The sequence below is a fragment of the Sciurus carolinensis genome, chromosome 9 (assembly GCF_902686445.1).
Source record: "Sciurus carolinensis chromosome 9, mSciCar1.2, whole genome shotgun sequence".
Lineage (NCBI taxonomy): Eukaryota > Metazoa > Chordata > Mammalia > Rodentia > Sciuridae > Sciurus > Sciurus carolinensis.
Genome location: NC_062221.1, coordinates 24,258,420 through 24,284,716, shown reverse-complemented (window position 1 = coordinate 24,284,716; position 26,297 = coordinate 24,258,420). Strand labels below are relative to the sequence as shown.

General features: G+C 41.3%; 1 protein-coding gene across 1 annotated transcript in view; it reads right to left on the bottom strand.

Annotated features, from left to right (window-relative positions):
* The window catches only part of Cpne4 (copine 4), a 470,230-nt gene that overhangs the window by 33,407 nt on the left and 410,526 nt on the right, over nucleotides 1-26,297 (bottom strand). The window contains exons 8-10 of the mRNA XM_047564415.1: nucleotides 20,911-21,009; nucleotides 14,181-14,267; nucleotides 10,783-10,842 (exon numbers count right to left, since the gene is read on the bottom strand). Of these exons, the coding sequence (XP_047420371.1) occupies nucleotides 10,783-10,842; nucleotides 14,181-14,267; nucleotides 20,911-21,009 (246 nt within the window). The remainder of the gene's footprint in view (nucleotides 1-10,782; nucleotides 10,843-14,180; nucleotides 14,268-20,910; nucleotides 21,010-26,297) is intronic.

Sequence of the window (26,297 nt, the reverse complement as noted above, 5' to 3'; positions counted from 1 at the left end):
CTAGGGAAGAATGACTTCGACAGAATAGTTCTTTGTGACTACAACAGTTGCAAAAGGTAGAGAAAAGATGATCAATATGTGCAGAGCATGACTGGGGGTGACCCAGAGGGCCAATAAAATGCCCTGTCTTCTGAGATGGCTTTCATACTCAGGGTAAGAGCCAATCTACTGGAAAAAAAATAAAGGGAGACTAGAGGTGAAGACCCCTTTAATCAAGGACTGTGATGAAAAGCTAACAATAGAGAGGAAACTAGTTGTATTTTGTGCATAAGAGGGAGGTATAAAGCACCCTAGGATCCACCCCGAGGCCTGACCAGACAGAGGTCAAGATTCATGCAGATAATACCAGGAGAAGGTCTGTCTCTAGAGGAACACTTGAGAAATGCTTGAGAGACAGCATCTGAAGCAGTCACGCTCTGGGGGCACCCGGAGCACTGAGTTCAACAGGCACTGTTTTCAGACATTTACTTTTGAGGAGACACGTGTAGGAGTGCACCTTGCACACACGTGTGTAGTGTTTAAAAGGTAAAAGTACGCACCTACAGAAAAGGGGAGGGAAACCAGCAGAGCAGTGGAAGGGGATCCAGGTGGAGGGAGGAAGGGAGGGAAAGGGGAGCTTCTGGGGATGAAATTAACCAAATTATACTTTGTGCACGTGCAAATATACCAGAGCAAATCCACTTTTGTGTTTAATTATAATGCACTAATTAAAAAAAAAATAGAAGGGAGACCAGTAGAGTAGAGGCAGAGGATCAGGGAGAGGGAGGACTGGCGGTGGGGGAGGGAGGTACTGAAGAATGAAACAGGTCAAATTATGTTTTGTGCTCATGTGGATATGGCAAGGGAATCCCACTGTTGCATATAATTATAATGCACCCATAAAAAAGATAAAGGCATGATATTCTCCAATTCCATCCGTTTATTTGCAAATGCCATAATATTATTATTCTTTATGGCTCAATAGTATTCCATTGTGTATATATACCAGAGTTTCTTTATCCATTCATCTGTTGAAGGGCATCTAGGTGAATATAGCCAAGCCCAAAAAACCGAAGGCCGAATGTTTTCCCTGATAAGTGGAGGATGGTATATAATGGGTGTGGGGGTGGGGAATGAGAGAATAACTGGGGAACTTTAGAATTTGTAGAAGAAAATGAGAGGAAGGGGGGTATGAAAAATGGTGGAATGAGACAGATATCATTGCCCTGTGTACATGTATGATCACACGAATGGTATGAATCTGCATCGTGCACAACCATAGAAATGAAATGATGTGCCCCATTTGTGTACAATGAATCAAAATGCAGTCTGTAAAAAATTAAAAGCCAAATAAAAATAATAAAAAAAGGAAAGAAAAAGATAAAAGTTGAGAAGGCCAGGTGTAAAGCTACTCCTTCCTCTCCTACTAAGGAAAGGAAAGCATTTTAAACTCTGAGAAATTCTAGAAAATATGGAGATGTTGTGGGGATATTATCTTGATGCTACTCTGCTTTATCTGAAAAAGCAAACCACTGGCAAATGTTGATATTTTATTACTACGTTTATTCTTTATGGTGCTGGGGATGGAACCCAGGGCCGCACACGTGCGAGGCAAGCGCTGTACCTTGAGCCACACCCCAGCCCTGAGACTTCACATTTAATAAGGAGGGTCTTGTGACTCACCTTGCTCCTGACGCCCTCAATCATGGGTCACCATGGTCCTCATCTCTGAAGACATCCTACCTGTGTTTCTTTATTTTTTTTTTTAATCAATTAACCCTAGAATATATTTTGACATTATGCATACATGGAGTATAACTTCTATAACTTCCCATTCTTGTGGTTGTACATGATGTGGAGTTACACTGGTCATGTATTCATATATGCACATAGGAGAGTTATGTCCGATTCATTCTACTGTCTTTCCTATTCCCATCCCCCCCCTTCCTTCCCTTCATTCCCGTTTGTCTAATTCAGTGGATTTCTATTCTTCCCTCCCCATCCCCTTATTGTGTGTTAGCATCTGCGTATCACAGAGAACATTTGGCCTTTGGTTCTTTGGGATTGGCTTATTTCACTTGGCATGATAATCTCCAGTTTCATCCATTTACCAGGAAATGCCATAATTTCATTCTTCTTTATGACTAATATTCCATTGTGTATACATACTACATCATCTGTTGAAGGGCACCTAGGTTGGTTCCATAGTTTAGCTATTGTGAATTGAGCTGCTATAAACATGGATGTCAACACTTCACTACAGTATGCTGATTTTAAGTCCTTTCTACCTGTGTTTCTTGATATCAAAACTGACAATGGGCTCCATGTATTGATGACCTGCCTGAGACTCCTGAAGGGTCAAGGATATTATATGATGACAGATGGGCTGGTGTCTTGATAGAGAATCAGAGAATGAAACCAGGTATTATAGACCAGGGGGGAAAAATCCATATGGAAAAGTGGCAACTAAAGAAGCACAGTTGCTTCTTATTCTCCCTAGGCACAGGCAAGATCCATCCAAGCATGCAGCCACCTGGGGCCAGCCAGCTGAGCCTAGGTGTATCAGTTGGTTGAGGATGTTAAGATATCCAGAGATGTCTGGATAAGCATGCATATGCTTTTCAAGAATATATTTAAAAATAATTTTAACAACATATCTTAGAACTGGAACTAGGTAAACCGAAAGAGGTGGCTAGGATGTAAAACCCAAGGAGACACTCATTGTCAGCTGGCTAAGCCATCCAGAGACTGAATGCCTCTTTGAATTTTGTAGCCCTCTCTTGCCTCCTGCTCCCCCTCCTGGCCATGGAATGTCATTTCATTTCTATCAAGTCTTCATCCTCAGGCTTGGAATAAGCTTTTAATTTTTAACTAGGGTGGGACAGAGATGATGTTGAGTTGGGGGATTGTAATTGAAGGCATTAAGGGTAGAAGTGAGAAGGAACTGGTGATATATTTAATGTGATGTTGGATGACATTTAGGGAAAAGGGGCAGATTTGGGGGGCACAGAGGACGATGATACCACTTGAGGATAATGGAAGAAGCGAAGCCAGAGTTAAAAGATCAGTATCAGTGGCCTGTTCTTGGCGGTGCTGTGTAGACTTATAAGTGTGGCTGCTGGAAGCTTCCCTTTCTCCCTGCAGGAGGTCTCGGGGTTTCCAGTGTCCCCATAGGAATGAACCCTGTGTCTACAGCACTTGGAGAGGCTGTTCCAGTTCAGGAGATTCTGAAATAGGTCTGGGGGAGGTATCAACTTTAAAAATTAACTGATGAAAAAGCAAATAAAACACCGATCTTTACATCCTAGTCCTTTCTGTAATTTCCCATGGCTCATTAAAAAATATTTTCTCATGTGACTCAATTAGAAAAGAACAGTTTTAAGTTCAGGGCAGCTAAAAGATTTTTCTTTTTCCGGCAAGTGATAGTTTCTAAAATCTCCTTCATGAAGCCGGAGGTAAAATATCTATCTTCAGGAGGCGGCCTTCTCCCAGGAATTCTCTGTGCTCTTTAAAGTTAGCATTCGTGGAAAGAGAACGGAGTGAAAGGTTAGATTTATTTTAGAAAGCAACAGGGAGGCAGTGAACGATGGGATTAAGTTGAGAATAAAAGCAAGAAAATGACTGAAAAATGCCAGTTTGTGGAGGTGGCTACCGACGCTCAGACTCGAGTGCTGGAGAGGCTACAGAATCACCACATTTTCATTTTGTGATATGAAGCATTTATGAAAACCTGTGGTTCTGGTATGTGCTCCAATCTTCTCAGCGGGCAGCTCATTGCTTTTTCCTTCTGCTCAGGAGGCCACTCTCATTATTAAGCAAAACTGTGGAGCAGTTTTGCTAAACCTTGTAGAGAAAGTAAAATGCTCCCTTCATGCCACCAAGTCCTAGGTGCATGGAGTCGTTCCTGGGAAAAGGCTGTAAGGAATGATGAGCGTCTTTCAAAACCCTGCTCCTCAGATCCTTTGCCTTCATGTGACTAATGGGTCATTTGGGAGCCTGTTAATGTTTTTTAGGGCAGACACTGTGAAGCAACCTCTGTTTTTGCTAAATCTCTTATTACGTGCAGTCAACCTTTAAGACATCGTATTCTGGGGTATCTTTTTAAAAATAAGTTTGTACACAATTTGGACTCACACAAAGAGCCTTGCAGGTGGAGATATTATTTACTTTGAGCCATGTGTTAGCTTTTTATCGCTGTGGCCAAAATACCCAAGACGAATCTAGAGAAGAAAATGTTTATTTTGGGCTCATGGTTTCAGAGGTTCGGTCCATGGTCAGCTGGTTCCATTGCTGTGGGCTGAATATGGGGCAGAACACCATGGCAGAAGGGCATGGTGGAGGAAAGCTGCTCATCTCATAGTGAGCAGGAAGCAGAGAGAGGAAAGGAGAGGAGCCAAAGGGAAGATGAAACATTCCAGTGAACTTCCCCAGTGACTCACCTCCTCCAGTCACGCCCCACCTGACTATAATTACTACCCAGTCAGTCCATTCAAACTAAGATGGACTGATCAGATCATACTTCTCATAATCAAATCATTTAACCATTGAATTTACCACTGAACATCTCATATTCTAACCACAATAGGCCGTTTCTTAAATGATAGGCTAAATTCTTATTCTTCTCTATTTCCACAAAACTTTATAAGGAGGCTAGAAAATAGGAAAATAGAGACCTCTGAGTTCATCTGGTTCATTTCCTGCCTCTTCAGCCCATTGTGTCCTGGCTTTACCTACAGGCTCAGGAGGCAGGACTCACTTGTACTTCTGAGAGTTCATCAGTGGTTAATCTGGGATATAAAAGAAAGATTTGAAAACTTACACTGGGACATGGTGTGGACATGAGATGCACTTAATGTGTTAGGGTTAAAAAAGATTTCCCTAAAGAACCTTTAATATGTAATCTGAATTTTAGGCCTGAAGGTCAGATGGGAGAAGCCACATTTAACTTGTTCTATTATATCACATTATATTATTAAATGAAGACAGAGATCATGGAAATAGTATCATCTTTGAATTTTTAAAAATTGTAAATGGGACAAATGTGATCCATAAGTAAGAAAAAAAATTACCATTCAGGATTCTACTAACAGGGTGTAAGTTTTCTTTTTCTTTTCTTTTCTAGCTATTTCACACATATTGTCTTCATTGATTTTGTGCGGCTGTAACAGAATAACATAGACTGAGTAATTTGCAATTAACAGAGATTTATTTAGCTCATGGATCTAGAAGTTGGAAAGTCTAAGAGCACAGTACTGGCATCTGGTGAAGCCCTTGTGCTGCACCATGCTTGGACAAAAAGCAGAAGAGCAAGGGAATGTGAAAGCCAGCAGAGACTGATCTCTCAGACTCAGGCCCTTTTACAACAGTATTCACGCATTCGAGAGAGTGCAGCCGTGAACACCTTCATGACGTGAACACCTTCCATTCGACCCCATCACCCAACACTGTTGCTTTGGGAATTAAGTTTCTAACACATGCTGTTTTGGAGACATACTCAAATTTTAGTTTATGTACTATAGTGTGTACAATATTACATAGTAGTCATCACAGAATAGCTCTTCCTTATATTTTTTTCACTTAACACTATATCATAACCATTTCCTCATGTTATTACCTAATCCTTGTAATTATAATTAAAATGACTTTATCATAGTCCATTTAAAGAAAGCACAACAGTACTATAATTCACAGTCATTATCTTTGTTTAAAAAAATTTTTAGTTGTCAATGGGCCTTTATTTTATTTATTTATATGCGGTGCTGAGAATCAAACCCAGCGCCTCAGACACACTAGGTAAGTGCTCTGCCACTGAGCCATGCCTCCAGTCCCCCGTTATCTTATTGTTGGACATTTAAGTTGCTCACAGCTTGTCTCTGTGAAAAAAAATCTGTGTTACAATGAACACTTTTGTGCATCTGAAAAAGCAATATCTTTCAAAGGAAACCTTTAATTCTTCTACCATTTTTTCCCCCCAAATACCTTATGGCGTCTGTCTCTTCCGTGCGGTCTATAATTTTGTATCTTGTGTGTGAAATTCTAGTATCTGATTTTATTTTTAGCTGTGGTGCCATGTGCCGAACCCAATCTCCTTCCCCGTAGTCTCCGTTTCACCTGACTCACCTCTCCCAAGGCTGAGATTTGACATTGCTCTAGAGTTCTTATGACCCAAGGATTCACATGACGTAGGAAAGTTGTCCTCAGGGGTGCCCTTGACCTCCCAAAATTGCATGCAAAATTGGGTGTGTGCATTTTCTAGCAAGAGGATGCAGGTGGGGTATCAGATTCTCAAGCGTCTGGGTGGCCAAAAATAATGAGAATCACTGTCCAGGACTCTTTAGCATCTTTTCTCTTTTCCTTCACTGTGCACTCTCCTTGTTCAGGTCAGATTCGCTCCTGAAACCTTCTCCTTTTGAATCCTCAAACTGCCATTCTGCTTCTCCCTCTTGCCTTCCCTTTGCTTTCGCCTTTCTTGAACTGGCAGTGAGACCTGCTGTATTCACATCCTTGCCTTCTGTTTACACCCTGACTCCAGGGTCTCACCTATCTCATTCTGCTGAAATTGTTCTCCTGTTCTTTAGATGCCATGTGTCATCTCATATAACCCGGTTATGGCTTGCTATTCTTTAGCACATTGGGATTATTGCCCTTGATTTTTCTTATAACTTTTTCCTCCTGGGCATCTGAGTTACTGGTTCCTCCTAGAACTTCTGCTCCACTGGCATCTCTTCTCTCTCTGCTTTCCCCCACCCCCACCATCAGATGGAGGTCCTTTACAATTTCCTGTTATCAAGTCCCTTGTCTTCTGCATTCTTCTCCTGGCCATTTCATCCAGACTCATGTATGTACAGTTCCACCTCTTTCCTGAAACCTAGGTCCATATTTGTAAGTACCATCTGCACTGGTATACCCGAAAGTACTTCTAACGTGTCCAAAACCAAATTCATCTTCTAGCTACTCTGACTTGTATGTTTACATGAACAAGACTGCCATGTTCTGTCACTAAGGCAAAAAAATCTGTACTCCATCCTGGACTCATCATGCTCCTTGACTTTCAGTCTCCTCATTGTATGATCGACCCGGGGCTTACTGTCTCCCTTTCCATGATACCTCTTTCTTTGGTGCCATCTGCTTTAGCCTTTCCCCCCAACCAGCACCAGGCCTGTTGTGGTGGGCCTGAATCTCTTCTTGCTTCATCTCTCATACTCCCTTGACCATCACCAATACTTTTTATCAAACACTCCTAGATTTACTTCTCTAAAACATTTGCCAGTTGCTTCAATACCGTGTTCACCATCCTTCTGAACATTCCATTAGCTACCAAATGACCTCAAAATTCAAATCCCCTCAAGTTCTGAGCCCAAGATGCTTTCCAACATTCCCCTAGATATATCCTGCTTGTTCATATTAACCCAAGTAAGGTTTTGGTATTTGTCTTGGAATATATAAGTGCATACATGCTTAAGTTCATGAAGATGCTTTTTAAAAAAGCCTGGTATCATGTTTATCTATCCAATTTGTTTCTTTCCCTACAATTTACCTTCCCTTGAAGGTTTAGGGTTTGATTGATTACAATTCAACAGAAGTATTCTGAACAGCCTTGCATCTAAAGACAAGATGTCTCATCCTTAAATAGTCATAAGTTGAACTAGAAGCACCAATGTCTATGGGAGAGGAAAGGGCTTTCTTTTAACCCCTGCATGTCCTCTGTGCTGGTCACAGTCTCTACAGGAAACAAACCACCCACTCAAAAGAGATGATTGAGGAGAATTAAGGTGAAACCAACCAGAAAGGTTAGGAAGGAGAAGGATGAGAACTCAGCAATTATTAGAACTATCTGCAGGACAGGGAAACTCATGGGAACTGTTGCCGTCTTCAGAGGAACAAGGCTGCTTCCAAACCGCAGCGTGGCAGGCAGAAAGCTGGGGGAAGGACTATTCCCAGTTGTCTCTCCTATTTGATCTCCGATTGGTGCCTTTTGCTTGTCAAACCTGACCACAGGCTAAGAGCAGGAGAGACTGGGAAGTGTATCCAGAGTTCAGCCTCCTGGGGCAGAGACAGAAGAGGTGGAGGAGGAGCAAATATCCAGAATGACATGTTACCTCTGGCCCCTGAAGGTCTTCCTCCAGGAAGACAGAAAGTTTGTCCTGGCTAAAGCTACTGCGTTTGCTCAGGAGTCGTGAATTGTATCATGTGCCAGTGGGAATTTTTGGCTCAAGAAGGATCAGAGGGCCGAGAGTGTTGGCACATGCCTACAATCCCAGCAACCTGGGAGGCTGAGGTAGGAGGATTGCAAGTTCCAGGCTAGCCTCAGCAATTTGGTGAGACCCTGTCTCAAAACAAAAATAAACAAATAAACAAATAAATAAATAAAAAAGGATGTAGCTCAGTGGTAAAGCGCCATTCTGGGTTCAATTCCCAGTAGAAAATAACAACGACAACCTAGAGGTATAATCACAGTCATCCCCTTTCTCTCTCTCCTCTGCCCATTTCCATGCTAGGAAGTCCTCTTCTCCTCACTTCTCCTCTCTGCCATTTCCTTTCATGTTGCCAGATGGCTTCAGTAGAATTATGGGGAAGAAAACAAACACTCTAGACCAAATTAAATATGTTGATTTCTACTGTTTGCATTATAATTTACATTAGATTGTACTACTTGAGCAATAAGATTTATTACGAGAAAGCAGACTTAATTTTGGAGGAAAATGACATTGAGATGGGTAGTATGTTTTCTTTCATAGGACACTCAACATAGAATACCTAGCAATCCTCTTTTGAGACTCCAGCCTATAGGAAAAGTTTTATGGCAGGAACTATTGATGACTTATCTCCTTTTTCTCAGAATTTATCTGCACATTCTTCTCCTCTTTTCATTCCTTGCTCCAGACCGCTCTCTCCATTCAACTGCCCCACGGGTCCCTCAGTTGGCACTTGAAGAGATGAGAATCCAGGACTGGGCGTACTGTTGGGGGCAAACACTGAGGACTGTGTCCATTGGGGACAGTCAGCAAAGTGAGAAAGGAGAGAACAAAGGAGGAAGGGCAATATCTACATAAGGCAGGTCACAGGTATATCCAAGACTCAGGGTATGGAGCTGGGAACTCTTTGGGATTAAACTTCAGGGGTTTTGGGGGGTGCTGATTCCTTGCAGCACAATTCCAAGGGCAAAACATGTCCTTGAAAGTTGAATAAAGAGTTCTTCAAGAGCACAGGAGCTATAGAATCTAAAACAAACTGAAATCAATAGAGCTTTCCCTTGAAAACCTATAAATAGTTTTCTGAAATCGTTCCTTTGCCTAATATCTTGGGAAACTATTTCCTGGAGTTGTCCTTCATAACCTTGCTTCCTTCCCTACTTCCATTTGTATAGACCTGGAACTGCAGTGAACCTACAGAAAAGATGGGTGTGTGTATGTGTGCCCACAGGGAACATGTTCACTACCTTCCATATGTGCCTGTGTGCATGTAGGAGGAATAGGCTGCTGGATCTTAGATAAGGACCAAATAACAGCTCCTTTAAAGTATTCAAGAGTAAGTGAGGGCTGGAGTTGTAGCTCAGTGGTAGAGCGCTTGCTTAGCCCATGTGAGGCATGGGTTCGATCCTCAGCACCACATATAAATAAATGAATAAATAAAATAAAGGTATTGTGTCCATCTACAACTTAAAACATTAAAAAAAAAAAAAAGAGTAAGTGAGCAGTGCCCTGAGTTTAGGCAGGTCATAGGTAGATTTTTCTAAGCAGAACAGATAAGCATCTAGCTAGGAAGAAGCTGGTGTATCAAATGACCACGTGTCCCATCCTTTGTGATTTCCTCTTTTAGTCCTTTGAACACCACTATCTCTGATCTCAGGAATGTATTGGTTTCCTTGACTCTCTTGGGCCCAAAACTATACAAAAAATTTAAACCCATTTTCTATGCCTTCCTCACATGTCTGAGGCAGTCTAGGGAACTAACTGCGAGTGCTTCTGTAAGTTGAGAAACGAACACTGTACAAATTGCATCTTATTTATATTCAGGTTGCTTTCCCATGGGTTTTAGCACATCTATATTTTGCCATCTGGTCCCAGAGATTTTTCTTTCTGGAGGTTACATCTGCCCCAGCCTAGGAATATTTTAAATATGAAGTTAATGAAAGCAAGTTGTTCCTGGGCAGATGGTCTCACAACCTTGACCTTGAACTACCTTTAAAAAGACCCAGTTCACCTATCCATACACATCAGAAGTATGTAAACCCCATGAACTCACAGGTTACAATTAGAAGATCATCAATTCATCTGCCGAGACTAGATGCTCATCCTGTTTCTCAGGCTGATTTCAACTGAGTTCCCCAATCTTTGGAATTCACCTTTCCATTGACTGATGAGCCTTTTGTGCTAATCCTCAGGTATGACACTGGTGCTTGAGTTCTGGTCACTTGAACACAACTTAGGCATCTGCCTTAGTTCAGTGAAACTTACTAGCATGACTCACTTCCTACCCATCCTTCTCCCCGAGTGTCAAAATCTGGCAACCTACATACCACTTTATTCCTCATATGGTTACTGTGGGAAGGAAAAGCATTAGAAAGGCTCCTCAAATCACCTGAGGTGGCAAGAATCCTGCTAGGATACCAAGAACCATATGCCCTGGAGAAAACAGGAGCATGAACTCGTTTGTAAAACGTGATTCCACACACTCCATCAGCAAGGAGACTTGAACAAAGCTGACCCTGGGTTTTAATAGACTTTTGTATCTTAATAGCCCTAAACCAGTACCAATTCCCTTTCTTTACCCCAAAGAAGAATGAACAAGCAATCAACTTACTGTAAACTGGATTTGACAGCCACCCATGATGTAGTCCAAGAAGGAGTGCATCTTGTGGATCTGCATAGGAGGAGAGGAAACCAGCTTAAAAACAGCACCATCTTTTTCCTTGCAGTTTGAAGGCCTAAACTTTAGGGATAGGCTGCTAAACCAGAGGAAAGAGCAGAAAGAAATCTGTGGGAAGCAAATGGGTCAGTTGATACTGTTCCATTAGAAGGGAGAAAGAAAGCAAGGTCAATACTCATGAGCCTGTGAAGGCTGCAAACCTCCATCCCCTGTTCTTTTCTTTTGGTTTGTGTATGATTTTAATCAACTTCCGCCTCTGGGGTGAAACCAAAACTATATTTTTAAAGGTTACTACTGTTTTGGAATCAATAATGTCTCATACTTGGCTTCAGTTTTTCTTCCCTGTGCCTAAGTCCCAGTCCTGGTAACATTCTTAATGTTCAGGTAATCGAGATTGGTGGTTTGACAAGATTCAATTAACTGAGAAGGCTTTTATTGACCATTTCCTGTTAATTAAACCCCTTTCCTGCCATAAACAATAATGACAACAAGGACTATCATTTATTGAGTACTTAGTGTGTACCAGGCACTCAACATCTTTTATTTCCTTTCATTCTTAGAATAGTCCTATGGAGATTATACTATTATTATTATTTTTGTTATTATTAGACCCATTTTATAGATGAGGAAACTAAGGCTAAGACCATGTAGCTAGTAGGTGGTGGGCTTGGGATTCACCTTATGGAAGTCTGGACTGCATCATTCATCCTTTTGACTCCTGTGCTGGAACTCAGCAGGACTGTTGCTTCTGGCCAGCTACCATCATTTGTGTTCTCATGGACTTTATTGACTTCTGGTCTTAAATTTTGCTTCTTTAAGATTCTACTGCCTTACTCTTGGTAAGCACCCACTAGGCTCTAGGTGTTAGGGCCATGGTGATGACACGGTAGCTGCAGTCAGGGACCTTATAGAATGGATCCTTTTACCCAGACAGCCAATAACTGATTTTCTTCCTTCACTTCTCAGATTCCATTTGATGCTGAGGGAAGTTTCTCAGAGACTGACAAAATCCTGTGTTGGTCTCTGTAGATCCCACCTCTAGGTGGCACACACCTATCTGTGGGCAGACTTTTTCCGGGGTTGATGTTCACTGAGTTCTCTGTAGCGTGCCTGCTCTGGGCTTTCTTATGGCTATGCTTTGTCTGACAAAGAATCAAGGAAGTAAGAATCTGGGAATGACTGATTACCGTGGCATCTGAGTGCTGTAGTGTCAGATCAACTTGTGGAAGATCAGAACAGATAATATACAGTCACCTTAAGGAGAGGGCTAACCACTGAATTGGTTCATCTGTACTTTTCTCCTGCTTCTCTGTGCACAGGCATTGTCACTTGGCTGTTTTGAGTGTACCCAGGATTTGGTTTGTATGGGTATGATTCATGAATGACAGAGACTTTGTAAGAGTTTGTCACTCACGGTTCCCCAAAGGGTAGAAGGTATGTTGTACCACAAAGGAGGGCCACATGGGCAACACCAGGGTCGGTCAGGGAGTGGAAAGAGTGAGATGAAAGATTGGATAAAAGACTTCATTGTGGGGCTGGGGCTATAGCTCAGTTGGTAGAGTGCCTGCCTCGCTAGAACAAGGCGCTGGGTTCAATCCCCAGCACCGCAAAAAAAAAAAAAGAGAGAGAGAGATTCATTCTTCATTGTGATTTTTCACTGGATAAGGCAGGATAAGCAGTCAACCAGTCTTAGAGTTGCATAGTTTGAATCTTTCCAGGAGACTTTGAACTGCAGGTTGTCTCTAGTTATCTGGCACCTGTCCCTGTGGTGATGTAATGCACGGGGGTTGGGGTAAGCATGACATGTGAGAGTTCGCTAAGGAGGGTGGTTGAGAGTATGGACCCCGACATGCATGTCAAGGGCATGTTGGACAGCAGGCAGTGTGCTGTGTCTAGGAATTAGCTAAGCCTGAGAGAAGCAGTTCCTCCTTGGATCCACAAGGCCCCAAGATGCCAAAGCAAAAAAAAATAAAAAAAAACACCAGTAAAACAATGACTCCGGGTGTCATTAGTTTCAGTGATAGGGGTGGCATGTGACCTAAACCAGACCAATCAACCTTTTCCTTTACTATCTTGTTATATAAGGATGCGGTCCTGCAGCATTTGGCTGCCAGGAAAAGCCTATTTCAGGAGAAGTAACCTGATATACGCACAATCTCTCATTTGTAAGGATTCATCTTGTTATGTTTCTTACTCCATGAGGTTCTGAAAGTGATATGCATTCAGTAGAAATCATACTTTGAGTTTTGACATTTTCCAGGCTTCGGGATATGCAGTATGATGTTCTCTCAGTGCTGGGTAGCAGCAGAGAGCCACAGCAGTTGGCCACAGGACCATGAGGGTAAACAACCAATAGTCTACAATGTACTATGTTATCAAGCTATATTTGATAGTTTATGTGTATTAAGTATTAAATGCATTTTTGACTTCTGTTATTTTCAACTTACTATGAGTTTTTTGGGGACATAACCCCATTATAAATTGAGGAGCATCTGTGTGTGTGTGTGTGTGTGTGTGTGTGTGTATGTTCATGTGCATATAGTAGAGTCAGGCAGACATGGGTTAACATCTCCATTCCTAAATTTACCACTTGCGTGACTCTGGGCTACTCGTATTACTTCAGTTGAAAGGCTTGTGATGAAAGTTAAACAGGCTTTATTGAAGTTACTCTCACATATTAAGTACCAAACTAGCAGCAGAATTATTCTTGGATGTAACTTAAGAGATTTAGTTATTAGCATATGGAATTTTCTGCAGAGTTGAGCCTCTTTAGGAGGAATTTCTTTAATCTTCTTCCATTGTCTTTTTTACATGGTCTCTTTAAGCATGAATGAAGTAGCACATATAAAGCACTGAACACTGTGACGGAACATAGTAAGTGTCCTATAGATACTGGCTGTCCATTTGGGTATCTTCCTGAACAGAGAGGAGCCTGACCAGTGACCAGGGCTCTCTTGTCTTTGGGGGCAGGACTGTCCTTGGGGGTGGGAATAGTGAATTGGCACCTATGATTTGTTCCAAGGGTACCTACGATTACATTTCTATTTGTATATCCATTAAGATTGACTTTCTGATTTTTGTCTTTTTTCCATATTTTTATTGGCGCATTACAGTTGTGCATAAAGGTGGGATTTGTTACATATTTGTACATACACAACATATAACAAAATAACATGGTTAATATCATTCCTCAGCATTTCCCCTTTCCTTCTCCTTGTCTTAAAAAAAGATCCCTTCATTGTGACACACTCTCCCTCTGACCACACAGTCTGCACTCTTCCTTCCAGACCACCCTAACTTCACACTCCTGGAAGAGAGGGCTGTGTACGTACCTTGCACTGATTCAGAATCACAATGCCTGAGTTCTTGTAATTCTTCTTCTTGGCTTTGTACTTGGGATTGATGCATTCCCACTGCACCTGCAACGAGAAGGCCACAGCCTGAGAGGCTGCTCAGGAGGAAGTAGAGTCTCTTAATGAGGGTGAGATGTTGGGTGCTTTTGGGAACGCACAGGTGGAGGACTGATGAGTGGTCTCTAGGAGGTAACACTTGCATTGAAGGGAGCGGTAAAGGGGAGTGACAGAGTGAGACTCCAGTACTACTGCCTGGTTCAAATTCCAGCTCCTTCATTTCCCAGCTGTGTGACCTTTGGCAAATCACTTGATTCCTCTATCCAACATCCCCTCTGTAAAATGGAGCTTATAATGATATCTATCTCATTGGCTTATTGTGATCATTGCCTGATTAATCTATGTAATATTATAGACCAGTGCCTGGCACACATAAATGCTTAGTATTCATAGGGTCAGATTAAGCAGCAGAGAAAATAAGAGATCTGCAGACACACAGTTGAGTGATACTCAAGGGCTAAATCTGGGAATTGGTTTAAAAAATAGGAAAAGTGAGGAGCATGGAATGTGGGCCACTGATGTGAGAGAGAACACGGATGAGTTTACACAAGACTTCACTGAAGACTGAAATAGTGGAATCATATATGTTACAACAGTGGCATAAGAGATCTCCAGAAGGACTCCTCCAAGGGATAAGATTGGCTGGTACCTGAGAAGTTAGCTGGGAATTAAGGGGAAATCTAGAAGAATAGTCCTCAACCTTTCCAGTCTACAGATTTCATGGAACAAAAATCAACCATGAGACATACATTCGAGAATTATTAAATGGTCCAGCCCACCATCCTATGGGAGGTGGATCCTGAGATTTCCACCAAGGAGACAAAATTCCACTCCTTGACAATCAGAAGTGAATGAAGTAGTTTATGAGGCAGATGTGAGAGGTGCAGACTGACACTGTGGTGTCCCCCAGTGATCCACTCTTCTTGGTGTCAGTGCATTCCTATAATTCCCTCCCAGAATGAGGCTGAGCTTAGTCATGTGACTTATTTTGATCAGTGGGACATTAGTATATGTGATATAAGCAGAGGGCTGAAAAGCATCTGTGTCTTGCTTCTGGGAAGTTTTTCCACTGTGTAGAAAAGCTTATGCTGGTCTCCTGGAGGATGACAGAATGCACAGAGGTTCCAGCCGTCTCAGCGACTGGGGCGCAAATGCTGGAAAGTTCAGTCGGTCCCATGTGGAGCAGAGAGGAAGTGCCTCAGGTAAACTCGACCAAAATTGCCAGCCCAGAAAAAGGTGAGGAAATAATGATTGTTCTTTTCATCCAGGAAGTTTTGAGGTCATTTGTTATCCAGTTACAGAGAATGAGGTAGTTTCTCAACACTGGGGAAGTTCTGGCAGGGACTGTAAACATATAACCGTTTGGAAGATAGGAATCCTGAACTGGCTAAGTGTCTCTATGACTCCTTTCAAATCTGGGATTTGTCAACGGAAGAAAGAAAAGAGTCAGAATGGAATCTGAGATCAGAAGATCTCCAGCACTGTGTTTTGCTAACGCCCACGGCTCTCCACCATCATCAGGGTTCTCTTTTCTTCCCCTTCTTATAGGTTTTCTTTTCATTCACCGGGCGTCACCTGAGAAGCGAGGCTACTAGCCCACTTCAAAGTATATTTGGTATTTACAGACAAAGCCTCACAAGTCCCTCCCAAATTCATCAAAAATGAAATTGCTTTTTTCTTTCAAAGCTTCCTCTGATATTACAGTATGAACAACTGGCTTAGGGATTTAATCAACAATTGGAAAGAAAAGATCCTAAAATTAGCTATGCGGACTCTTTTGTCATTTTCAATAATAGCTATTAACCTCAATTTCTTCCATCAAGTAGGACATAGCAAATGGAAACGTGAATGAGCTAATCATTCTGAGTTCTATATTTTTTTAAAATTAGAGAATTATGATTATACATGGTGTTTGGGTTCATTTTGACAAAATCATACATGTAAGGAATTTGATTTCAATTCCCCTTCTCTCCTCTACTTCCTCTCCTCCCTCCTTCTATTCCTCCTCTACTCAACTGATCTTCCTTTCACTCCTTTATTTATTTATTTACTTATTTTGGTGTTTTATACATATGCATAAAGGTGCAATTCCCTTTGGAACATTTATATAACAGGATTTTGCTAAATTCATTCTGTATTTGGGGCCTGCCCTTTTCCTTCCTTCCTTCCTTCCTCCCTCTCATTCTCCTTCTACTCCATTGATCTTTCCTTTATCTTGAGGATATTGGATCCTCTCCCCACTGCCTTCTTTCCCTTAATTTGCTCTTGTTTCCACATATGAAAGAAAACATTTGACCCTTAATTTTCTGAGTCTGCCTTATTTTACTAAGCACAATTTTCTCCATTTCCATCCATTTATCAGAAAATTCTGTTACTTCATTCTTCATGGCTGAGTAAAATTCCATTGTGTATATATACCACATTTTCTTGCCATTCTTCTATTGACAGGCATCTTGGTTGATTCTATAATCTGGGTGTTGTGAATTGTGAATTGAAGTGATGGAATCACTATAATATGCTGATTTTAGTTCTTCTGGATGAATACCAAGGAGTGGGATAGCTGTGTCATGTGGTGATTCATTTCTAGTTTTTTAAGGATTCTCCACATTGCTTTCCATAGTGGTTGTAGTAATTTGCAGTCCCACCAACAATGTATGAGTATACCTTTTCCTCCACAACCTCACCAGCATTTATTGTGTTCTTGATAATTGCCATTCTGACTAGAGTGAGATGAAATCTTAGATTCTGCATTCTATTAAGAATTATAATGCTCACCCATGAAAAGTGCACTCATTTTTATCTTAGGCCAAGATAAGCTGGTAGAGTAGGATGGGTTAGCTGAGCCAAGCAGGGGCTTCCAAGGAAGCAGAATCAAAACCTGAAGGTACCTGGGACCTTTGTACCTGTTGGGGGGTAGGGGAGTCTACTGCATTGTCTGCAGATGAAACTGTTGTGAAACTATGGGTTTTCCACTTTACTTCTACAATCCCATTTAATTCTTCTCGAAACCACTTTTATGAGCCCAGGACGAGGCTCACAGAAGAGAAGAAACTTGCCTGGGTCATGCAGGTGGTGACTGCTGGGCTCTGGGATTCACATCCACAACAATGTCACTCCAAATCCTGGCCTCCTGACCACAATGTCTCCTCTAGGAGGGTCTCATGGGGACTCCCCCATTTGGGCTTGAAAAATTTCCCCTGGGCTACTTCAACCTAAGGGTGCTTATGAAGGGTACTCAAGCATTAATCAAGATCAATCAAGAATTCACCCTGTACCACCAGAGCCATGGCCCATACAGGAAGCTCGGGTGAATGATGCTGCCTTCTTTTTCTCTCTGATACTGCTCATTCAGGTTCCTCAGGGCTTAAGCCTCCTCTGTCCTCTCTTCTTTCTTCTCTCCTGGTTATTCATCCCTTCTGTCGACTTTAAATAGCCCTTCTTTGTCGGCACCTCCTAAAATGCACTTATAGGTCAGTTTCTCCCTTGAGTCCCAGTTTTTCCAAAACCTAAATCTCTAATTTTCTTCACAAACTAGACATCCCTGCCACACATCTTCCTAATTTCAGGATCAATGCATCTTTACATTATTTTTCTCCTTCCCTTTCTCCCTGGTATCCCATTCCTCAACAAATTTTATGGTTCCCATCTCCAAAATGTGTCTTAAATCTCTCTACTTTTCTCTATTTCCATTACCATTTATTCAGTCCTGACAGCCTCCTAACAGATCTCCCTGCCTCGCTTCTGTGCCACTCTTTAATTGATTATCTACACAGTAGACGGAACAATCTTTCAAAAAATTAAAACCAGTCATGCCACCTCTAACTTAAAATCCTTTGAAGTGCTGTCCACTAGAACCGTCTGTAACGATGGGACTATTTTGCATTTGCACATCCAAGATTGTAGCTGCCAGTCACATGAGGCTATTGAGCACTTGAAATGTGGCTAATATGACCGATGAATTGAAATTTTAATTTCATTTTAATTAATCAAAATTTAAATAACCACATGTGTTAGAGAGCATAACTTCAGTGTGCCCTCACAGAAATCAGAAGAATCTACCAGAACCTGGTTTTCCTGGCCTCTGCCCTGATTTGACCACAGCTCATGCATGGCTCCCTCACTCTCTCTACTCCAGATACACCGGATTCTTTCCATGTGCTCAACCACACCAAGATCTTTCCTGCCTCCACAATTCACAATGCTTTGCCCTCCGCCTGCACTGCCTTTTTCTCACTTGTTACAGGCTTACTTCTCTTCATACTTAAAGGACCTTAATTTAAATGTCGCCTTTTCAGATTGTATGACACACTTTTGTATCTAAACTGGTTTTTTAAATAAATTTTGTCACAAATTTTATTTGCATTTTATTTTATTTTTTTGTGGACGTGATTTGCATGTGTTTATGTTCCACCCCGACTCCCACTAGTCTGTAAGCTTCAGAGACAATGTCAAGGTGGTCAGTCAGGGGATAACTAGAGCCTAGCACAGTTACTGGAGTTCAGGTACTTCCCAGTAAGTATTGTAAAATCAATAAAGAATAGTTCCCACTCTGCAAATGTGTCAAAACATGGGCTGGGTGGCTGAACTACAATTTTCTGGTATCTCAGTGATATATTAAAGTGTAGTAGCATGGGGTCCATTTCTTCAGTGGGACTTAAAGATTTGCTTCTGTTTGAAAGCATAGGCTTTAGTGGTTTTTAAACATGATATATTGTTATAATCCTACTTTTAATTCCCTTTTAGGAGCCCAAAGATGAAATGTTTCCCATATTTATTGATTCGACTATTTTTATTTATAGAGGCAAACAAGGCAGAACTTTATAAAACCCCTTAGAACTCTAGCAGGTGGTATTGATAAACTGTCATTGGTTTATTAGCTCAACAGGGCCTGGTACTGCTGTACATTAATTGGAGTAACAATTTCTCTGGTCATGTTCCTTATTATCCTGAGAGTGACTTATAACATAGTGTTGATTTTCATTGTGGCCCTGAAACTCTGCATGCCTACTTGTGGGAGGTCTCTGCATGTTTGACAAGTTTCTTGCAATGTATGGGATGCAAGAACATACATGGGAGCCATTGCAGGAGCTCAGTGGAAAGCTGCCCTTGAGTTTCCAGAGCCAAGGTATGCATTTGAGAAGTGGTCTCATTCAGATTCAACTTCTAATTCCAAAGGACATCAGTCAATTTTCATCCAATCTGATTTTATCCTGGCCTTACATCTGAAAAAGGGGACTCAAAAAAAATAATTGGGGTAGAGTGCTTGCCTAGTATGTGTGAGACTGTGTGTTCAATTCCAAGCATTGCCTCCCAACCTACCCCCCCCTCCCCAAAAGGAAGAACAATGAGTTGGGAAATCATCTCTAATCAGGACTTCTGACCTGTCAGTCATGTGGTCTTAACTCTAAGGGAAGAGCCCTTTTTCACAGTCACTGAGCTCTCTGCTCTGTTGCTACTCCTTTCTGCTCTGTTAGGTCAGTAGACTTAGTGTAAGAATGGCAGGAGTCTTGGGTTGAGTTCCCCCAGTAGTAAACTCTTAGACAAGGATATAAGTGAAAACAGGTCATCTGGCAGGTAATACCAGGACACACCTACACAGAGGGGAATTAGAGGAGGTAGCTATGGATAGGTATGTCATCAAGTCAGTTACACTGTGGGCATCTAGGGTGTTTCCTGCTGAGGAACTCTGGAAAACCACATAGAACGCATGCCTCCGAGTTTTGCTCCCTGAAGGGCAAGAGAGTTGGGGTATTTATACCCCAGTTCCCATTAGTTGTTTGTGGAGGGCTTTCAGAAGGTGTTAGATCTTCCCCCACACTTTCTGCCTGCTTTGGACCTGGGCAAAGCTGGTTACAGCAGTCAGAGAAAGCCCTCCAGCAAAGAGATTCAGGTACTATAGCTGGAATATGGGAGACACACACTGGACAGGTATGAGAAGTTGCATGGTTAGGGCCCAAGCCACACTAATTGATTGATGTTTAAGATGTGTGTGTCTGAGAGAAATAAAGAGGGATTTAGCTTTCTATGTGGTGCAACGTGTCTTTGTGTTGTGTGGCAGTGTTTGGGTGCATGTCTTGATAACAAGTGTGTAATAGTGAAATTAAGGAACCTGTGCCTGTAATGAAAATTTGGAGGATTTAAATAATTTCTTCAAAGCATTGAATGTGTTATCAGTACCACCAAATCATGGATATGTAGAGAAGGAAAGAATAATGTTATTAGCAGGTATTTTGGAAGTGTGGGCTATGGGATAGGTGGTCTGCTAATGTATGACATGGATTGTCATCTTTATTTTTCACAAAATTCTACAAGAGAGGTACAATTATCACCCTCATTTTTTTTTTCATGTGAGAAGAAAAAGGCACAGAGAGATTAAGTCACTTTTCCAAGATTACCCGGCTAAAGAAAGTGAGAAATTCTGTCATTTAACCTGTCCATGGAGAAAATGTACCCTTTAGGGACAGTGTCTTGACTAAGGTCACACAATGCTTTAGGTTGGGTTAGTTATGGACTCAAATTCTACCACATTCCCTTTTCATCAGACTTAATCATACTTGGATGCCTTGTCTCTGGCAGTTTCATTTGTAGTGGAGTGCCAAGGAAACATCACAGAGGGTGTCTGGGGCCACACCCCAGGTGGTTTGCCACGTACCTGTTTCCCTTCCATTGCGCCTCTCATCTCCTTGAATGTCGAGGTGAATTCTCCAATGAAGTCGTGCTTGCCGTTGGAGTCCCAGTCCCAGACTATGCACTGCAAGAGACAGAAGAGTTATTCTTCTTATTATTTTTAAATTAAGAATGCTTCCACAACAACAGAAGGAAGTGCGAACTTTATGAGGAAGAGTAGATGAAAGACATTTGTTCTTGAACCAAAGCTCAGCAGCAGGGAGCATGTGGGCTGTCATATCTCATCGGATTCCGCAGCCTTTTACTTGTTTTTATCCTACTCTCCTCTCCATACAGCTCTATGATGCAGCAACATCTGCAATAATTTGTCCCCTTTTTCAGATCAGTCAAGAAGACACAAAGAGGTAAGTGACTTGCTAAAGGAATCATCTAGTGAAATGAAAACTCAGGACTTGAAGGCAGGTCCTGCCTCTAATCCTGGTGTTCTTTTCTCTATCATAGACAGCACCTGGGTTACAGCTGGGGTGGGATGCCCAAGTCCAAGTCTGTAGCTTCCACAGTGGGAGCTTCTGCTAGTAATATGAATGGGGCCATGCTAATCACATTTTTCTCTTTCCGTATAAATTTTTTTCTGTGATGGCAAAAGAGAATTGCCCACAAAAATGAGTAAGATGGAAAAACAGTGAAGCCTATAACTGCACCCACAAGAAGAATGGATGAAAGATGGGGACCAATAAGCTATATTGGTAAATATGCATCCATCACACACAAGAGGCAATTGTTCACTTCTAACGAGAGGGCTCCTTCTAACTCTGTTAAGGCTAAATCCTGGGGGTCCAAGCAACACTTTGTAGAGTGACTAGATCAATCAGCAGAGATTCCTTGCTTGGTCTACCCGAAGACAAAGATCTCTGTTTTTTTTCAAGAGTGGTGGCTGGATTAAAGTCTCAAGCACTTAGACATCACTTCTACATTTTAAGACAATGATGTGCAGCAAATAAGTCTCAGACTTCAAATGGGATAAAGGCAGCAAGGAGGAACTTTTACATAGAGTCTTCCCCACGATATCAGGGTTCAAAGAGGCAACTTTGTCTTTTTCTCAAGGATGCACATCCTAATGTCCAGTCCTGCCTGAAAGACCTGATTATAAATCTGTTCCCAGATCATGTGGGATGCCCCACAGACCTACAATAAAATCTGTTCAAAATGAAACAAAAAAATTTCCCCTAAAGCTATTTCCACTCATTTATTTTCTGCCACAGTGAATTGTACCAACACTCATCTCATGGCTACCAACAGAAAACTGGCATCGTTCCCAATAATCCTCTTTCCCCTCACTCTCACGCACTGGGTCCTCTCCATTCTGTCTCCTAAACATGGCTTGACTGCATCCTTCTCTTCATTCCTACTGTTCCTTTTTAATCTGTGTTACAACAAGCTCCTGGCCGGTCTCTTTGCCTCTCTTGGACATTCTCTGTCTACAATCCACTGATTATGTTAGTTACCTGCCTCAAATAAAAATGAAGATAAGCTAATAGGTCTTCAAAGATATATCATGGTCTGACTTCTTCAACAGTCCTAAACTGACTCTTTATAAACCATGATCACAATATTTTAAAGTATTTTTTTTTTAAAATATGAGGTTAGTAGGAATAAAAAGCTGAGACTTTTCTTTTTCTTAAAGAGAAATGCATTTCTTGACTGTTTCTCTCTGTTTAAATGTAGAGAATTTGTTAGATAATTATTTCTTAGAAAACATTAATAAACCCTTTGGTGAGGAAAGAATGCACTAGAATAAATCAGAATGGAAGAGATTAAGATGAGCGGAGTTAAACTGCTTTGCTAAAAATCAGTAATAGCTAAGTTGAGTATTTTCTTTGATAACTAGAGACACAGAGGTGAGACCCAGGGGTGGGGGTTAAGATGAAATCAGTCTGGATCTTGAATGTGCCCCAAGGGCCATGTGTTGGAGGTCTGTTCCCCAGCCTGTGGTGCTGTTGGGGTGGTGGAACCTTTAGAAGTAGGGCCCAGAAGAAGAAAGTTAGGTCATTGGGGGCATGCCTTTGAAGGGAATATTGGGACTCCAGCTCCTCCTCTTCCCTTCTCTTTGCTTCTGGGTCACCATGAGTTCAACAGGCCTTCCCTACCATGTGCTCCTGCCATGGTATGCTGCCTTGACATAAGCCCAAAATTCATAGGCTAACTGACTGTGACTGAAAGCTTCAAAACTGTGACCCAGAATAAACCTTTCCTCTTACAAAGTTGATTATTACAGGTATTTTGTCACAGTAATAGATAGTTGACTAATACATGGATTCAGCATCAGAATGGAAGGAGGTGAGAGATAGGTAAGACGCTTTAAAACTTGATGTCTAATTTTCCTCTCTATCCCCACCACTTACTTCCCCCTCCTATTAACCCTGAGATACCAGTAAAAGTGCAATCCAAAAGAATATTATGCTGATTGTGACTTGGAGAATAAATGGGAGGGCCATGTTTATGTTTTAGGGACAAGCAGTTCAGAGGACTGTGCGAGATGACCCACAGCAAGACAGAATTGAGTGAGGCTCAGGACTGCGGAGCAAGAGCTCAACAGTTGAATCCTAGGAGTGGAACACCACAAAATGACTGTGGAGGGCTGTCAGCTTCTGTTGTAACACTGAATTAAAATTCAAGTTCTTTCATTTAGAATTTAAGAAAAGTTTGACCATAGAAAATCGCATAATTACAATTAACATTCAGTTACAATCATTACTCAATTTAAACTAATTTTTTGGTCATTATATGTTTACTCAATCGGCAGATGCTAAAAGCAAATTATTGTCATGTGAAGGTCTCAAAATTCTTTTGGTTAAAAAATTACTCTTGAGCTTATAAAATTTGCTAATAGTGCTGTGACTAAATATATCTGGTTTTCTTTCCAATTGCATAATAGGATTGCATTTCTTTGTCTCCTCGGATTTTGAAGTAGCCCATATAACTTGTATGGGCTGGTGAAATATAAGGAAAAGCTATTTGAACACTTTCAGAAGGAGGTTTTGAGAGCTGGAGCATGATTTACAAGTTTTATCTTTCCCTGTGCCTCGGTGATCAACATCATAGCAGCCTTTCTGTCAACCCTATGAGAGGGTAACATTCAGCAGAGTTCTCAGATGGCCCATGATGGACAGATGCATATTTAAGAAACAAATATCTGTACTACAACATAACCTACTCTAAGAATCATTTAAATATTTAAAGCATTGTCATACGAAAAGATATTACAATTTACTTTGTCTGACTCCACAACTGGGAAAAACAGAATTTTGAGAGGAGGTTACAAAACAATAGCAAAGAAACATTTACTGTAATTAAATCTGTTAAAAAACAAAATAATATAAAAGAGTATGTTTTATTGCTGAAACTGTTCAAGTGTAAGCTGCAGGACCACAAGCATAATGAAGAAAGTCAAGTGCAGAAAATCTAAAGGACTTTATGGAACATTGATGTATTTGAATTTCCTTCTAAGTTGGACATGCTGAGATTAGTTCCAGTTGCACAGGGTTCAAAATAAAGTCAATGAAAGGATTAGTTCAATTTGGTTGAAAGGCAAAGCAATGCAATGTTGCTTTGGTAGGAATTGTGAGAACCTCTTTTTAATTCAAGGTAGAATGAAGTTCCACCTTTCTTTCCAATGGACAGTGGAACAAATCGATGATTTGGTCATTTGGATATGCCTCACAAGCTTATCCTCCTTACTGATCTTGCTACTCACATTATGTAGAACAAGAAACAGAAGAGAGCTTGCTGGGCCTGGACATAGAAAGAAGGACAGTTTCTAAGATCATTTCCTTAAGGCTCAAAATTTTGCTCATAATAAATCCAGCCCACAGAATGCTTCAGTCTGACACTCAGAGACTTTCTCTTCTACAAATAAAAAGCCAAAGTAGGCAGATGCAAATAAGAGCAAGGAAGTGGAAGCAGCCTTAAAAACATTCCCCTGCATTGGAAGAGTAGTAGTCCTCTTCTTTAGGGGAAGGGGCATAAACCACATGGAACTCCTTCTTTGCCTTCTCTTAGATTCTCCACCATGCTTAGGTTAGCTACCCTCCCTTCTTCACCTGTCGGGATGTTTGTAACGTGCTCTTTAGGTGGGAAGAAAGGAAGGGACCACTGAACCTCCCTGAGCTGAAAGATGAGTTATGTTTGACACATCTCACATCAGGTCTTTCCAGCCAGGCACCACAGTTTATGTGGGCCCTGCTTCTTCAATCAGCTGGCATTTCTCATCATGGCAGTTGCAGAATTTCATTTTGACCTTTCTCAGTAGGGATCCCAAAGGAAAGAAGGCATGGTGAAGCAGACAAATAAAAACACCGTCTTCCTTTTCTCCCTGCCACGAGGCTGGATCATGAGCCCTGATGAGGCTGACAGAACGTATCTTGGCAAAAAGAAAACAGATCAACCACTCTGTAGAAAAACTGAGATAGATACAGAGTTCCTGGTGTGAATCCACAAGGAGGCCTTGACATATCTGTGAGAACTCAGCATCTCCAAGCTACCTACACACCAGAAAGCCTTCTCAAGTTCTTACATCTCACAAAGGAGTTTATGTACAGAATTTTAAAATGTCTAAGCTTGACAGATGGTCTGGTCAACTGCCTCAAAGGAAACCCATGGCAGAGACATGACTTCTACAAGTTCATCCAGTACAGTGGGGACCAAAACCCAGGTCTCCTGCCTCCCTGACTTCACCAGTACCACACAAACAAAGCTGTAACAAAAATCCAAGAATTCTTACCACGTGTCAGATACTGTTCTTATCATTTCAGACATATCAAAGCTGGATATCTGCATGTAGGAAAATGAAATGGAATATTTATCTCACCTTATAACAGAAACCAGCTCATCATGGATCAAAGACTTACTCCTAAGACCTGTAGCTACAGAACTCCAAGATGAAAACACAAGGGAGTGCCTTCTTGCCATTGGTCTTGGCGATGATTTCACAGTGAAAGCACACAGGTAACAAAAAGAAAAGTAGGCAAGGAGAACTACATCAAACTAAAAAGTTTCTGCACAGGAAAGGAAATAACCAACAGAATGCAAAGGTAACCTATGGAATAGGAGGAAATATTTGCAAATCATAGATCTCCTAAATGGTTCATTTCTTAAGTAAAAAACTCCTGCAACTTAATAGCAAAGCAAGGAAACACTCAATAATTTGATTTTTAAATGGGCAAAGGATTTGAACATATATAGGTACATAAAAGATTTTCAGATCATTAATTATCAAGGAAATGTGAATTAAATTATAATAAGATATCACCTCATACTTGTTAGGATGGTTATTATAAACACACACACATAATAATAGGTATTGATGGGGATTCAAAGAAATTGGAACCTTGTTGGTGGGAGCGTAAAATGATG